This window comes from Pagrus pagrus (assembly GCF_965226575.1).
Source record: "Pagrus pagrus genome assembly, chromosome: 13".
Classification (NCBI taxonomy): domain Eukaryota; kingdom Metazoa; phylum Chordata; class Actinopteri; order Spariformes; family Sparidae; genus Pagrus; species Pagrus pagrus.
In genome coordinates this window covers 26,634,039-26,650,421 of record NC_140197.1, presented here as the reverse complement: position 1 = coordinate 26,650,421, position 16,383 = coordinate 26,634,039, and the positions used below count along the sequence as shown (strand labels likewise).

At 41.9% G+C, this 16,383-nt stretch overlaps 1 protein-coding gene across 3 annotated transcripts in view; it reads left to right on the top strand.

Moving 5' to 3' along the window:
* Positions 1 to 16,383, top strand: part of col5a3a (collagen, type V, alpha 3a) — a 53,280-nt gene that overhangs the window by 2,421 nt on the left and 34,476 nt on the right. For all 3 annotated transcript variants that reach the window (XM_084371728.1, XM_084371727.1, XM_084371726.1), the window contains exons 2-5: positions 8,541 to 8,708; positions 9,088 to 9,301; positions 9,789 to 9,951; positions 15,242 to 15,364. In XM_084371728.1, coding sequence (XP_084227854.1) covers positions 8,541 to 8,708; positions 9,088 to 9,301; positions 9,789 to 9,951; positions 15,242 to 15,364 — 668 coding nt within the window. The remainder of the gene's footprint in view (positions 1 to 8,540; positions 8,709 to 9,087; positions 9,302 to 9,788; positions 9,952 to 15,241; positions 15,365 to 16,383) is intronic.

The following is a 16,383-nucleotide window of genomic DNA, read 5'->3' as shown; positions in this document are numbered from 1 at the left end:
GAGGCAAACTGCATTGGAATTCCCCCAAGTCTTTAATATGTAGAAATGCTGCTTAAACACTTCATGGCGCCGGACGGCAATCTATAGTATTCAACACACATCTGGCTTCCAGAGACTCAGTAACTCCCTTCCCCTCAGGCTTCTTTGGCTCTGTGTTTCTGATCATTGGATGATTCAAGGAGCTTTCTGTGGGACTAGTTGGAGATGCTTCCTCTGCAGAATCGCAATGAGCAGACATCAGAGGAGCTCACTTCTTTGCAGTGTCCCCTTACATGTCATACGCCTCTTCATCTCAGTTTATGAGCCTCAGAAAAGTTTGATCAGAGTCATCACATGCACATTTTAGCAGAGAGGTCACAGGAGGAAGCTTTCCTACCAAAGCCATCATAGACTCTTGAAACAATATGCTACTCTCAGTGACACTGTGACCTGGCTCATATTTCAACTTCTCTGATCTGCCAAGCGTCCTTTAGCTGGACACTAATCTGCTAACGTAGAGGGGAATGATCTGGGTCTCAAAGTTCCACTGAGGCTCACAACTTGTTGAGAATTTCTGTCCCTCAGAAGTACAAAGGAACAGGAGCATGTATATATACTTGTATCACATGTGGTGTGTGTAGTGTGCAGTGTATTACTGCAGACATGCCAAACCAACATCAAAGAACAAGCGATGACGAAGAGCCACTGTTGTGTTGCCTCACGTTGCCTGTGTCAGTGCCAAAAAGCTGCCACTAATTATTATTTTAATTGTGAATTATACAGACGATTATTTCTCTTTTTATCGACCAGTAACTTTGTCTATAGATGTTAAAAAAATATGTAATAAAAGGTCAGTCAGTGTTTCCCAAAGCCCAAGATGACATCCTCAAATGTCTTTTTATGTGCACAAGCCAAAGATGTTCAGCTTACTGTCATAAAAGGGGTAAAGGGTTAATTTTTTTTCATTGGAAAGCACCCAAACCAATCAATTAATCATTATAATAACTTAGCGATTCATTTAATAGTTGACAACTAGTTGATAAATCACTAAATCGTTGATGAAATGACTCTCCATACCAGCAGGTGGCAGTAGTCTGTTTTCGTCATTAAAAGAAAAACAAAACAAAAACGGAAGGTAATACTCTGCAATAATACGAAGTTGCTTACCATTTTCACAGCGCTCTCACTTTCCACCTGGATGGTTTCGTCAGATGGCCACGTCGTTGTGAACTCTATTCTTATCTTTTCGTGCAATACATTGCATAGGTGAACAACCAATCAGAGTGATCTCTCTCACCAACAGGCTACGCAGCCAATTCAAAATGCACACTCGGCTGAAAAACCCAACTAGTGCCATCTAGTGCCAACGGTATGGGACACGCTGTAAAAATCCATAATCGCTGCCTCAGTGTTGTGACGTCTGAGAGATAAAATGACGGCCTGGGGTTGTAACTTAGGTAATACTCTGTGCCTGAGGTGAGGATTCTGTAGATGCATATGTGCATAAGAGATTGTTGTGTTACATATTTATGAAGACCTCAGAAGCAAAGAGATGAGAAAAGATCTTTCAACATCAGGATATGTTTAACTCTCCTCAGACCTCTTAACGGGAGTTCAGTGATCAGAAATTAGGTCAAGCGAGGTTAAGGGTCAGCATTAGCCACGCAGCGATTATAGTTATGGAATGGATTTAGTGTAGTCAATGAATGTTCTCACAAGTGTAGTCGTACAAATGTGTGTTTCCGTTTGTGTTTGTATGGGTCGTCTGCCCAGTTCAGGGCCTTGAGGGGCAGGTGTTTTCTCTATGGGCCGAGCAGCTTTTTGGCCCGTCGACCCGTCACACTGTGAATAAACACGAGCAGAACAAACTGTGGAGACTGAAGAATGTGATGTTGAAGAATGTGAATTGGGAGGAAATGTGTAACCAGATTCCATTTGAATTTAGCAGCTACAACAACAGAAGTATGAGTCACAGTACCTTAACAACAGCCACTGACCCATATTCAGCAGAGCACCACGAACAAGCAAAATTGTTTAATGATTGTTTTCATATTTAAGACTTTTGGATAATCAAGTATAATGTTAAGTTGAATTGTTTTTAATATTTGAACAATAATTTGTGTAGAATTCCTTCATGTAGCACAAAATGAGCAAGGAAAAGAAATGGCCTACATACTATATGTCACTCAAATGATTGAGAGAAGATTTCTCTGGAGGCAAAAACTGGAGCTTTGTAATCCCACTAATTATAAGGAGGATGTGCGAGGGTTTTAAGGCAGGGCTGGGTAATATATCAATATTATAACGATCTCTTGATTTGAGACTCTATATCATCTTAGATTTTGGATATCTTCATATGATGAAAGGGCATAAGTTTAGCCTTTCCTAATTTAAAGGCTGTATTACAGTAAATTATGCTATTTTCTGAACTCACAAGGCTCTACTTGTTTTAATACTTACCTCTTAGCCACTATATCCACATAACTGCAGATTTTTTATAATATAATATATAGCTAGCAATGCAATATAACATAAAATATTGTGATGTATTATTTTAAGGCCATTGACCTGCCCTATTGTAAGGCTAGGTGAGACAAATTCAGTACCTGCGTTTGTGCAATTGACAGGCATTTTTGATCCAATACATCACATGTTATACATCATATACTGAGGCACGTTAAGTGGGTGGTTTGTCACTGTAGATAGGTAAGAGTCAGTCAGTGGATTCCCCTCAGTGTGTATACTTTATATATTATGAGAATTCACAAGAACAAGAAATAATTGTTCATATTACACCTGAAACTTTTGGAAAAAAAGGACAAATTGCAGGTAGTATTGCTTATCCTGTGCTTCATTTCTCTAATTAGTTTCACTAATGTAGAAGGCTTTGTCCGAACTGTATGTAAAAGTTAATGCCCTCCTAAACCGCCTTCTTATGAGATGGTTTCTGTAGTAGATCCAGAACATTTCATGTTGCTACACAGTCAGGTCTAGTCCTCCCTCTCTTGTCATCCTTTTTTAGTGTTTGTGCAGTTCTCCATAAAAAAAACAAAAACTCTTTAGCAACAGAAATTCTTACATCACTTTCTGTGTTTGCATGTCTTTGACTTGTATCTCCTCATGTCTATGCAGGCTGGAGAGTATAATCATATAAATATTAATAACGTGGTATTGGAAATTGTTCAGTATTAAAGGCCACATGCTTAAAATGGATCAAAGACTTAATTTTAGGTCGCTCCCATCATCACTTCCATTGTCTCTTAATGATATTCATAACCCATAACCCCTCAGATTATGTTAGAAACCATTCCCAGCAGTCGCCTACACAACCGCTGACTTGACTTGCTCCTAAACTCTCAGTGATAACTGAAAGCAGACCAAACCACAAAGCACATTCAGGGCGATAAACATCTCTGCCTCTCAGTTTGCATACTTCCCAACAAATGCCTCGGCCTCCTTGTTACAGTACACGTAATATGAATGTGATACTTCGAACTCAGTGTTCCCTGCTTTCATAGCATCTGTTTACAAGTAAAAGAACAAAGTATTTTACACATAAACTAATAAAGTTACAAGTTGTGTGGTGATGTGGCTGTGTGTGCAGTCAGTGTATCTTGTTTGGCTCTTCATATGTTTAAATTTTCATCTGTTCAGACTGTGCGTTAGCTCTCCTCGCCTCAGTGTCCTCGTCCACAAACAGCAGTGACCCAGACAAAAGGTCACACCCACTGCTAATTAGATTAAGGCTGTTCTTCATGGAGTCGAGGAGAAACTGTGTCTGGATTAATTCAACTATTTCCACTGAAACTGTCATCAATTTTTCATAGTTACTCACTATATGTTTTGCAATTTGTCACATTTAAAATGTTGGAGAAATGTCTCAACAGGGTGGAGAGTGGGATTTCAGTATAAAGATTTAAAAAGGAAGAAGAGATCCATTTAACAAATTTCAGATGGCTCAGCACAGAATAATGTACTGTCATCTGTCTATTATAATCTCCAAACAGTAATTTAAAGTTAAAATGTCAGTGCTTTTGCTCCACTCATCTCAGGGTGTGGTCTGAGACATGGGAAACACTCATTGCCCAGATTCATTTTGGCTTTATTTCTTGTTAAAATTCCCCAGTTCCCAGGCGCAATAGATTCTGACAGAGCAGTATTGTGTGTGTGCGAGTGGTATTTTCAGGCTGAGTGGGGAGTGTAGGTGGTGTGAGTCATAAAGAATGTCTTCAGAGACAATTGCTTTAGAAACACAGAGAACACATTATGTCCATGTATGACTGAAGTGGCGCTGAGTTGCACTGACTGCAGGGCATGGAGAGACTGTGTCATGTGTCACACAGACAGAGTAGATACACAGATGTTGTCTGTTCTGTGACATTTTCAGGGGATAGAGAAACTCAGCTCTTTCTGTCAGGGACGGCACTGTAGCTGGGCAGTCATGGTCGTCTCAGAGAAAAAAACACAAGAACAGAAAAAGAGGGCAAAGAAATGTCCTATATGTTTTAATGTGCATTATTATGTACCTGCACAGTAATTACAAGCTGCACAGTCTGTGTTAGCTATTACAGTGTCCCCGAAGTTGCTGGATGTCTGTTAAATTGCTCGAAGTTTCAGCTCTTTCTCATGTACTCTGACCTTTTGTTGTGATTGGAAAGCTCTCAGTGAGTCATCAGTCCTTAGGGATTTTACAACGCTATTTGTAAAATGTTTGAGCCATATCTTTAAGTGGTGCTGCACAGGCAGCAAGTTCACATCTGAGGGTAGGGTGGACACTGTTAATGTTTGACCCATATTGGTACTGGTACCTTGAATACGGTAACAGTACCCAATGGTACCTTTTTTTCCCACTTAAAAAAAAAACCAAAAACCCAAGTCCAAACTTTTCGGACGCAATCAGTGGCTGATTTTTAGCCAACGCTTACAAAAATAAAGTAAAGGTCAACCAAGACAGTGAAAAAAATATCTCCAACAACAAATTTTTTAACTAGCCAATTAATTACCTGAAGTTGTTGATGCAACACTTGAAATTTTGTCATCCAAGGAGGGTTCATATTCTTTGGTGCTGGCTGCAGGTGTGCTAGTGTTTGATGCAGCTGCATTGTGGAATCAGCTTTCAGGCTTAAAACACGGTACACTCTTCAGCTTTTAGATATATTTGGTGTTTAGGCGGTGTTTCCTTGGGCTAGACTTGTTGCCCTCATGAGCGTTGCATTTTGCATTAGAAATATTTCACTGGGCGTTGCCAAAGTTGCCAAAAGTTGAAAAGTGGAACTTACAATCGAACATGGTTCACCATGATGCCGACTCACTGTGAGTTGATCACGCTGAGTCCCGCTCTCTCTCTCTCTCTTTCTGGCACTGATTGATTTAACGTAAATCTGCACGCAGTAATATAAAGTTCAGTATCCAACCCTACAGCAGGGTTCTTGAATATCTTGATCACCTTTCTGTTCTTCCACTGTTCGTACCTTTCTCCTGAGGCAACACATTCTGACAGTTGAGATAAGGACATGTTCACCACAAAGCCTAATGAGATGCAAGCAAAGCCTGCACAGACAGTCAGTGCTGCAGGATAGGTGATAAAGGCTGCAAAGTTTGGCACAGTTACTGTGACATAAATGAATCCAAAGCAGGGGATAGATAACTTTCTTTTATTGATTGTTGGATTCAGACTTCATTTGGCCAGATGCAATTGGCCTGAAGCTCCAGAGTCAGGGGTGGTGGAGTTGAAATGTGGAAACAGTGGAAACTACAGAAACTTGTTTGTATTTTATGTGGGTCATTGTTGTATTCATCAACCTTTTGATCAGGATTACATCCTTCTGGCCAACACAGGTTTTTCCCATGTCCTGCGAATCAGTTTGCCAAACCTCAACAGTTTATTTTGCACACTTAGGTGTGGGATGCCTATTATTTCCTGGACGTTAAACCGACAGATCGCTGTGAATGCAGACCCTTTTTTGGAGGAATTTCTGTGCCTTGTCTCAGATTTCTCCCTTTGGCATTGTTGCACATTTTGACCGTTCTCTGTTGTCTTGAGAGTTTCAGGGGTCAACAGTCCCCTGTCAACACATAGTTGGAACATGTTTAGAAATGGGCAACAGCTATCTTGAAAACTCATCATGGTTGAGACAGATGCAGTTTTTGTGGGGTGCATTAACATTTTATCTTTGGATTGCTTGAAATAAAGAAGTTCTGCTTAAAAGTTAATTGTGTTAGTTTGTTTTGAGGACATTCTGTCAGGTGCTGTTCCGGATGGGTTGACAGAAACCCAAGAATCCCGTATAATTAGACCCATGCTGCTTTAATTTAGAATATTATTCAGACTGTTCCAAACATCTCTGTCTTATGACCTCTCTTCCTCCCTGTGTGAGTATGTATGAGAGAAACAGACAGATAGACAGAGACAGATAGAGGCAGAGTTTACTGGTTTCAACCTTTGACTAAGACACACACTTTCAACTTTGCTTTCCTAAAGGAAATTGATATTAAACAAGGCCACAACAGAACTACAAAGAGCTCACTTGGGATCAGACAAAAGCAGAGACACTCCCACCAATGCAATTAAATACAAACATTAAGGATTAAGACCCAGACATGATGTAAATTGCAAAGTAAGGATTAAGTGCTCTGACAGAAATAGATTGAGCTTTAAGCTACAAGAGTTAAAGATACTCTTGTCTCATCTTTGTTTTTTTGCTTCTGAAGTGGCAGCATGATTAGGGATTTTATGGATGCAACGAGCCTTTTTGATGACCTTTTAAAGGTAAATATCATGAAGGTGCGTTTGTAGCAACACATTCACTTTCCTGGCCAATTTAACCAGAATTGTCAATCTATCTAATTTTATCAGGTGACCATCAGACCAAAAGACAAAAAGACTTCAATAAAACATTGCACACTGAAAATTCATCTTTCTTAAAAAAAGAAGAAAAACTAGACCGTCTTGCACATACAGACAGCGATAATTGAGAAACAATGTCAGTGTCCTTTTGCTCGATCTAAGTGAGGCTGACTGGGCTCTGACCTTTTAAAGTCAATAGATACCTTATTCCTTGACATTTAGTTTTTGTTCTTGTCATGATTGCACGAGCGGATTTGAAAATGATCCTAAATGACTGTGTGTGGGTGAACATTTATTGGTACCACTTGTACATATTACAGCCTGAGGATTTTTTTGTTAGAGGCCATCAACTTCTGAAATTATTTAATTCACACAGCTTGTTTATGATTGTATAAATTCAGAATTTAAGCCCTGAGGTCTTAAATACCTTTAGATCTGTACCCTAATGTTTTCCATTGTTGGAGCCCAGCTGTAATTCACAGCTTAACCTATTTACAGCCCTGTTGCCATGCTAGGGGACTGAGAGTGTGAGCTCTCAAAGCTGCTTGGAATAAATGGCCTCTGCTTTGCAAATAAATAATGCCATAAAATGCAACGCAGTGTTTTTCTGCGAGCAATGTCTGGGCAACGGTAAACTCTCTCCACATGTTTAATTAACAAGGAGAATAAAAGGCGAGCTCTGTATGAGCGGCAAGTGCTGCAGGAGGCAATTTGGGTTTAGGATCCTCATTTCAGATGCCTGGAATGCTAAGTGCTGAGTTGCTCCAAACAGGCTCTCTCTAGCAGCTGGTGGGAGACTTGCTGCGCACAAAACTCTGATCCTGGCTAATGCTCACGGCAGCGCTTTATCAACAGAACATCCAATAACATGACCAGCAGACTGCAAATAAAGCACAGGCCCGTTGTAATGAGAGAGAGAGAGCTCACACTGTGGGACATCTTATATCTGCAGGGGCAACAGTTGCTGTGCAAATTAGCATAAATTGAATCTGTGTATATTTGTACAACATACAAATCACCATCTTATCAATTGATGAGATCAGTTTTCCTGTTTCATGAGAATACTCTCAACTATCTTAGATAGATATTGAATAAATAGGGTCTATTTATGCCAGTTAAGTGTTCAAATTGTGATAAATGTGAAGCGGACATATTGTTCATATCTCTGGTGCTGGCTGAGCGGTGTGCAGGTGTCAGCTGTCAGGTGTGCTGCAGCAGGATTACGGGTTAGGCTGTGTACCACCCCTATCCTATAATAACACCCACAGAAGCCTGGCCACCTGCCGCCACATCTCAGAGGAGTTCGTCTCTTCCGACTCCGAGGAAGCAGGAAGCCTCCGCAGTTTAAGACCAGCTTCCAGCCGCACTAAACCCTGCTCTTCGGCTCGGTAACAACCAGCACTTAAATGAGCCAGACAACAAAGTGCTGTCACACTGGCAGAGCTGAAGTGTTAGATTGATGTGACTGAAAGCATGCCATCTGCCACAAGCTCCACCCTATCATGAGTAGCTTTTACACTAGAAGCAAGAGGAGTAGAGACTACAGGAGCAGGACGTCAGCTTATTTGAAAGCATGTAAACAATATGTTGTTTAAAGAGAAAGAATTAGTGGCAGTCAGTGAGCATGAAATAAAAAGAAAACACCACATTTCTTCAATCTGCTCAATAACTATGTGCATATGGGCTGTTTTTTCTTTCTTTCTCTCCATTTCAGCTAATCCCATCGATGTTCTGCGAGTTCTGGAGCTGTCAGAGAACATGGAGGGGGTGTCCTTGGAGGCTGGTCTCTGCACCAGCAGGAGGGGCATGGAGGAGACGGATCTGGCCTACAGGATAGAAAAAAAGATCCAGCTCAGTGCTCCCACCAAGCAGCTCTTCCCTGGTAGTGAACTATATTCCTATGAGACCACATACAGCATAGCCTCCAGTCCCATGTACCCACTTGAGGATTTCCAAAAATGGCAAAAGCACTCAAATATGTCACTTCTGAGAGGGATTCTTCTCTGTGTAAAACCCTAAGAAGTTTGACTTTGAACTCCCCTTTCTCCTCCTCATGGGTGTTCATTGCTTTCATGGGCAATATTTTTCATCATTATTGTCTTTACTCAGGTCTCTGTGGCAGCGGGGGGTGGCTGCGTGTTATAAAAATATCTGCTCCCTGCTGTGCTGTGTCTTGTATGACTTAAGAGCACCTCTCTCGTCCCCTCCCCTCCCCTCTCCTCTCCTCTCCTCTCCTCTCCTCTCCTCTCCTCTCCTCTCAGATTCCAAATTTCCCGAGAATTTCTCCGTGATGACCACCGTGCGAGCTAAAAAGGGCTCCCAGTTCTTCCTGCTGTCAGTGTACGATGTTCAGGGGGTGCAGCAGCTGGGACTCGAAGTGGGTCGTTCGCCTGTCTTCCTGTATGAGGACCAGCATGGGCAGCCCACACCGGAAATGTACCCCATCTTCAAGAAGATCAACATGGCTGACGGAAAGTATGTAGTGGCTTTAGGTCCTCTGTTAGAGCAGATTTTAATGAAGTATCTCCCCCTTTGTTGATTTGACAGCACATTGTATCTGATGTGCGTGTTCAGTAAATCCTATTCACCATCACTGTGTAATTTATATTAACTTTAACAAGCCTCAAAATCTGAGGCGGGCCTCACATTTATGCAGTTTGATTCATACTCAGCCCGTGTTCTTGACCTTGAGTGACCCTAAAGGGAATAAGATGCTTGTGAAGAGCTTGCAGCAATGATTTGACTTGATCAAAGGAGTTAAGGAAATCAAACCTTCACAGTCTCAGGCTCAGAGGCACTTGTGTTTTGCTTGACTTGAAAGAAGTGTGAAACCGCTCTTTGCATCACCGATTCAGCTGGGCGACAGGCTTATCTTCAGACACAAAATACCTCCACCACTACATTTTCACAGTACCTCCCTCCCAGGCTTAACTGTCAATTCTCTCTCACTTTCTTCTTGCAGATGGCACAGGATAGCCTTCAGTGTTCAGGACAAGTCTGTGACCCTCTTCTTGGACTGTGAGAAGGTAGAGACCCTGGATCTGCTGCGAGGGGACAACGCTGTCGTCAGCACAGATGGTGTCACTGTGTTTGGGACAAGGCTGCTCGATGAAGACGTATTTGAGGTAGGACAATATGATAGCATATAATCAGTTGTTTTGATTTGGTATTACACTCTCTCACACGCACACACGCATTAAATGTAGCTGAAGTTTCAACAGGTGTGGTCGGGAATTACTAAGAAGAATAACAAATTTCAATGCATATTGGACTGTGACCTTTTTGTGCATTGAGATAGACAAAGGAGGTAAATGAGAGTCAGCATCATGTGAACTTGTGTTATTAGAGATGTAGGTAAAACCACGGGAGACTGTTCTGCTTGGGTAATATGCATTGCCAATGAAATAAATCATCTGACAAGGCGCTGTGGGAGAACGTCCTGATGACCTTGTTTTCATTTATAGGACTTTTTTCTTTCTTGCTTTATTTCTCAGCCTCTCTCAGAACATTTCTAAAGCCTGTTGAGTGAAGTGAGGATTTGGATATTTTCCCTCTTACCTGTTATGATATTTATCCATCCAGATTGTTCCGGTGTGAGTTGCCAAGTTGGAGATGTCTGCCGTCTCTCGAATATGTTTAAACTAAATTTTAAAAACTCAACAGCAACGTCTCTTTCCAGAATTCATGACTTACTCAAGATTATCCTCAGAGCTTGTTGTCAGAAGTCTCATGTAGGAACTATTTTCTCCTGAACTATACCCTCCAACCGTGTCGAGAGGAAGTGTGCATCTACTCATGGACGCTGCAGGATGTAAACATTAATGGTGTCCTTGGAGGCTAGATAAATTGGCTTTTTTAGCTAGCCTCTCATCCATGGGCTCTAAATCTAAATCTCTTCCGTCTGTGCAGTGATAGAGTTGGCGGTGGTAGTTCCTACATGAAACTGCTCCCAACAAGGTCTGTGGATTATCTTGAGTAACCGGGTCATGATTTCTGGGAAGAGACATTGCTGTTGAGCACCACAAGCCCTCTAGTGCCATTATATTGGAGACACGGCAGACGTCTCTAGGGCCAATATCTTTAAAACTTGGCAACTCACACTTAAACAATCTAGATGGATAAATAGCACTACGGGTAAGGGAAAAATCCATATTTTTAATTTTGAGGGGGATTAACCTTTAACATTTCTTGTCAGCATCTGGCGCATTTAATGAATCAGCATATACATACTATTGCATGATATATAGAGCGTGATACAATAGGTGCGTCAATGAAATGGTGGGATAAGCAGAATAAAATTATGTTTCGGGATCCCCCTACCTTTAAAGGTACTAATGAAAAGATTTAAAAGTAAAAACCTGGTTCCAGAGGCTTTGGGGTGACAGAGGTCTGCTGTCAATCACCTGCTGCAGGAACAAAGCAGAGCTGAGGAAGAGAGGTGTTTGGGAGAGAGTGGGGAGGAGGGGACGTGCTGTTCAGACATGCCCAGCTTCATCATTTCCATTGCAAAGCCAAGAAATGACACATTCTCTTCGCTTTTTGGAATATTCACTAACGATGTGTTGGCTATAGATGTATTGATGTGGCCAGCTGTGTATTGGGACATTAGGAAACATGATTGACTCTGAGTGTGTGTCGCTTGGTCACATCTTGTGATTGTTAGGACTCATCCTCTTGCAGGAAAATACATGCTTCTTGTTTTTTAAATCACTAAGTAGCAGGAGACACAGATAAAGTCATTCCAAACTGTGAAAAATCGGACTACTTGATCCGAGCATTCGAATATATCTGCATGTCCACTATATGGTCAATGTGCATCGTTGTGCTGGGAAAAATGTAGGAAAACCAAGATTCAAACTGGTGGCTCCAGTTCCTCTTTTCCTCTGCAATAACCTTTATTGTCATAAGCCATTCTCTGTGCTTCACATGACAATATGCAACCCCTGCTCCATTGTCATTCCCAATGAGGCTCTACTTTAAATCTCTGGCCCACAGCATGAAATAGAGATCAGCATGAGCCCCTTCACCCTGCCATGTCCTCGGGGCTCTGTGTCTCCTCAGCATTGGAGCAAAGAAGGAAAAGGAAAGATAGACAGTGATATAAGGTACAGTCAAGTTTAGAGAAATGACCAACCTCCTTTCCCCTCAGTGTCCTAAGAATACCGCAGTCTGCTAAAGGAAACATATTGTTAAACTTTACAGAGGGAGGATTGTTATCACTCCCTTTTGGCCTAATAGGCAGAAACCACAGCCTTCTTCACGTTCGCCAGGAGAAAAACAGATGTCCTCAGTCCTGACAACACCTACCGCCTTTGGGTTTTGCGTGTGTCGTCAATAACTACCTTCCACACATTAGCTTTACACTGACTTAACCTCAGTTGCCCCTCCCATCAGGCTGTACATTACTCTCTGCTCTCCTCCTACACTTCCCCTCTCAGACGCTGATAGCCATTCGAGTTTAAATTACTTCATATCCCACTTCACTTCAGAAATGTGTCTCCTTGTGGGCTCTATAAATTTCCCTTTTCAGAAGCAATGGAGACCGATTAATCTTTGGCCTGACTCCAAAAACACTCCCATGCCCTTATTAACATCCCGTGTGGAGAGTTATGACGATGATGATACAGTTTTTGTGGTGATGACTAATAAACTTCAGACTATCTCATGATAAGATCCATCTTTTAGTCTATTTCGTGCACTTTTTGTACTCATCGTGGTCACGTGTGTGGATGTTTGCACTTTAGTTTAATCCAGAACTGAGTCTCCACATCTTGTTTCCTAGGAGCTTTGGAAAAATCCACCAAAAATCCTGTTGAGAATTCATATCGAAACATGTGATGGTAAAATATGAGTTTCAATGTGTGCGTGTACAGTATCTATTCACAGCCCTACGTCTAGCTGCACATATTTAAGCATCGGTGTCGGACACCTCGGGTGAGGCTGGTACCAGGGGAAAAGAGATTAAGCTGGCTGACCTCTGGGCCTCTGTTCCCAGGCCCTGGTTCTGGGGGTGGAGGTCAGTGTTCCGGCCCAGTTCTCCCAGCGTGGGAGCTCAGCGTGAGAGCATGGGGACTGTGGTCAGCCACTAATGTCTCTATTGCTTCCAGATTTTCTACAAATGACCACAGACGTTTGGTGCTCAGACTCAACACTCTGCTTGCTTTCGCACTAAAGCAAACATCAAACTGTCCACAAGTCTGGTTGTGCTCCTTCTCAGCTGTTGTGTGCCTCCAACACGCTGACTGCTAAGATAAGACCAACGCAGCGTTTATTTGTTAGGAAATTCAGATCCTTTCTGTGTCAATTAGTTCTGGAAATAAGAAATGTTTTTGGCTCACTGTAACAGGCATGTTGAAACCATGACTTGTCAAGCATATCATTAAAGGGCAGCTTTATTTGAACGCTTAGCAACATCATCAACTTACCACACAAATCGTAGAATCACATTAAATCAGTCATGGTCTGTCTGAGTCATATTTCGCCTTGGGAATGACTTATGTCTGATGGTGGTCATATGTTTTTGCTTTGTTGTGAGCATCTGTTGCACTTTAAGCAAATGAGGAGCATCAAAAATGCTGTTTCATTACGGTGAGCTTGTTTGCTGTAAACTTGCGGTTGCTCCTTCACCCACGCAGAGACTCTGACTCACAAAAGTACACAAGTTATTTTTTATTTAGAGATTGAGAACTGATTAAGGGGCTGTAAATAAGTCTACAATTCCTCAGATACAGTCTAGATAGTTGTGATTTGGTGAAGCAGTATGACTCTTGGCTAGCAGGCACCAGACACCTTAATGCAGGCAAAGAGGTCACACTCTGAAACACTAATGAACCTTTGCCAACAGAGCCATGTGCGACCTCAGGCAGGATGTTAGTGAGCCATCACAATTTTGTGGATTCAGCTGAGGTGTTTTTCTTTTCGGCACGTCCTCACATGTCCTCCTTAGATGTCCTTACCGCGTCCTAAATGGAGAATGGCAGAGCACACATGATTTTGGGCAACACTTTACTCGCTGTGTGTTTCGAGAAGCGAGAGCCCCTGCTAGGCAAGAAAAACAGGAAAACTTCTCCTTGAAAGTGTTGCCTTTGATCTCAAATTGAGATTGGATTAGATTGGATTAACTCCCTGTTGCCTTTCTCTCTCACTCTTTCTCTCTGCCTCTCACCTTAGAGTGCTATAATTTCCTTTGCTTGACACTGGCTTTTGGCCAAAACAGGAAGAAAAAAGGATAAGTGGATAACAGCTCCTTTCATGTTTGGTGTATTAAAGCATAAATGACTGTTTCAGGAGTCTTTTCCTTTTCCCTTTCCTTTTGTGTGTGGTGATCGGGACTTTACATAGACATGCATTGCTGATATGGCATGATGCAAGCTGTGTTAGAAGACATGTGCTGAAGGCGGGTAACAGAGAAGCGATGTTTTGATTTATTTCACCTCTGGCCGCTAAAGCCTAATTAAAGAGATTACAATGGGACTATAATTACCACAACATCAAGCTGTTGATCTGACTTGATTTATCACAAATGGCTGCCCGGCTGTCCCTGGATAATGTTTCACCAGGCAATATGTTTGCAACGGCCCGTCAGTTACACAGATTCGTATCGCTAATGTAATCTAAACCTTGTCAAACACTGTGCGATGGGGCTGCCGGCATTTTATTTATACTAAATTACTTTCGTACTTGTGTCTCAAAGAGAATTAACACTGCAGCTAACGATTATTTGCACCTACATATAAGCTTTTGGATTTATTATTTCAGTCATTATTCAACTCTGACAAATACACATTGTAATTTATTTGGGCCAAAGTTGTTTTTTTAAAGTCAAATGTAACAGACAAAATAATCTATAAACCATCATGTTCAGTATTTTACAGTTTGTACTTTAAAACATCAGCTGACAATCAACTCCAGCACTGCAAAGCATTATGTAATGATATAATGTTGACAGAACAGACAACAAGAGTGACGTCTAGTGTAATGTCATTAAAGCCAGCAGAGGCTCTGGGCTGTGTGCTGCCGGGTCCAGCAGTGCTGTCTCTGTGCATGTTTGTGTGTACACACTGGCTTTTCCTCCAGGGCAGGATGGGAAGTTAAAGGTCCTGACAGGGGGGTGAGAGAGAGCTATTTGACCGCTCATGTACACAATCAGGCCCCTTCTGGAGTTATGGGAACACAAGGAAGCGACAGTCAGAAGCAATTGTAGCAGTAGCGACAGTTTGATGATACTACTCTATTAAACTTGCTTTATATCTAAGTGTTCTGGCAGCTGTGTTGCTCTCAGAGTGTCTGTGGTGGTGTGGTGTATTTTTAAAGGTGCAGTCCGCTGTATAGATATACTTCAGTGAGATGATTTTGCTTTACCTATATGACTGGCTTTATAACATGATATCCGTCTGTCTCTCTGGTTTATTTCAGGGAGAAATTCAGCAACTACTGATTCTGGAGGACCCCCAGGCCGCTGCCAGCTACTGTGTAAACTACATACCAGACTGTGACTCTGCTTTGCCCTACAACAGCCAAGCCCTGGGGCTGCAGGAGGTCAGTACTGCCAACGACAGGAAGCAATTCCAGTGGGAATGTTTGTCATGCAAATGTTTGTAGAGGTCCTCAACAGTTGATATGATGAGGTGTAGCTTTAGGTCACCTCAGTTACCTGCAGAGATGCAGCTTGTATTTTTTACTGTTTTCATTCAGTCTTACTTTCTTTGTTTTCCACGTTTCCTTAAACACTATCAGCTCCTTTTAGCTGCTAAGGTGGGCTTGCAGAACTCCTAGCTTCACATCCGGCCAGTTAAAGGAAGAAAAGTTTGCTTATCAATAGACCTATGTGTCCCTAAGACCTCTATGATTTACAAGCAGACAAAATCCCAGCCAAAAAGAGGTCTGAGTAGTGCAAATGAAGTGAGTGTTTGCAAAAAGAGACTTGAGAGATTAAGACAGAACAGGTCATCAGTCAAAGGAGAAGTGTCTTCTTTCAAACACCGCCAACAGTGGAGCATTGTGAGGGTCAGTTGTTACTTTGGCAAAGGACACGCACACATAGACAGACATAGACACACACACACACACATAGATCCAGGAGCAGATAACTCAAACATGATATAATAGCTTTTCACCTCCTCAAGGCATGCATAAAAATGAATAAATCATGGGTGTGAATTACTGTATATTTCTCTGGAGGTGTGTTGAAGATATAGAGATGAGGGGAAGGAGGCAGGCAGAGGAACAGAGGCAGAGAGATGTGAGTGTGTGTGTGTGGCTGGGCCTCAAGGAATACACAGTTTTAACTAAACAATTAAATGTCTTATCTATGTGTCTGTTTTTTATGTATGCCACAAGCATAGACTTGAATGCATATACACTCGAGTGAGTCTGCACGCAAACGTGATCGCTGATAATGCTCCAGAGATGATTCACTAATGGTCGTGTGAGGTCATTCGGATAGTGATCCAGCTGGACCTTACAGAGCTACAGCTGAGCAATGAGTTTTGAATCCAGAACATGTCAACATCTGTCACCCCACTGACCTACTTCCCATCATTCTCCCTCACACACTG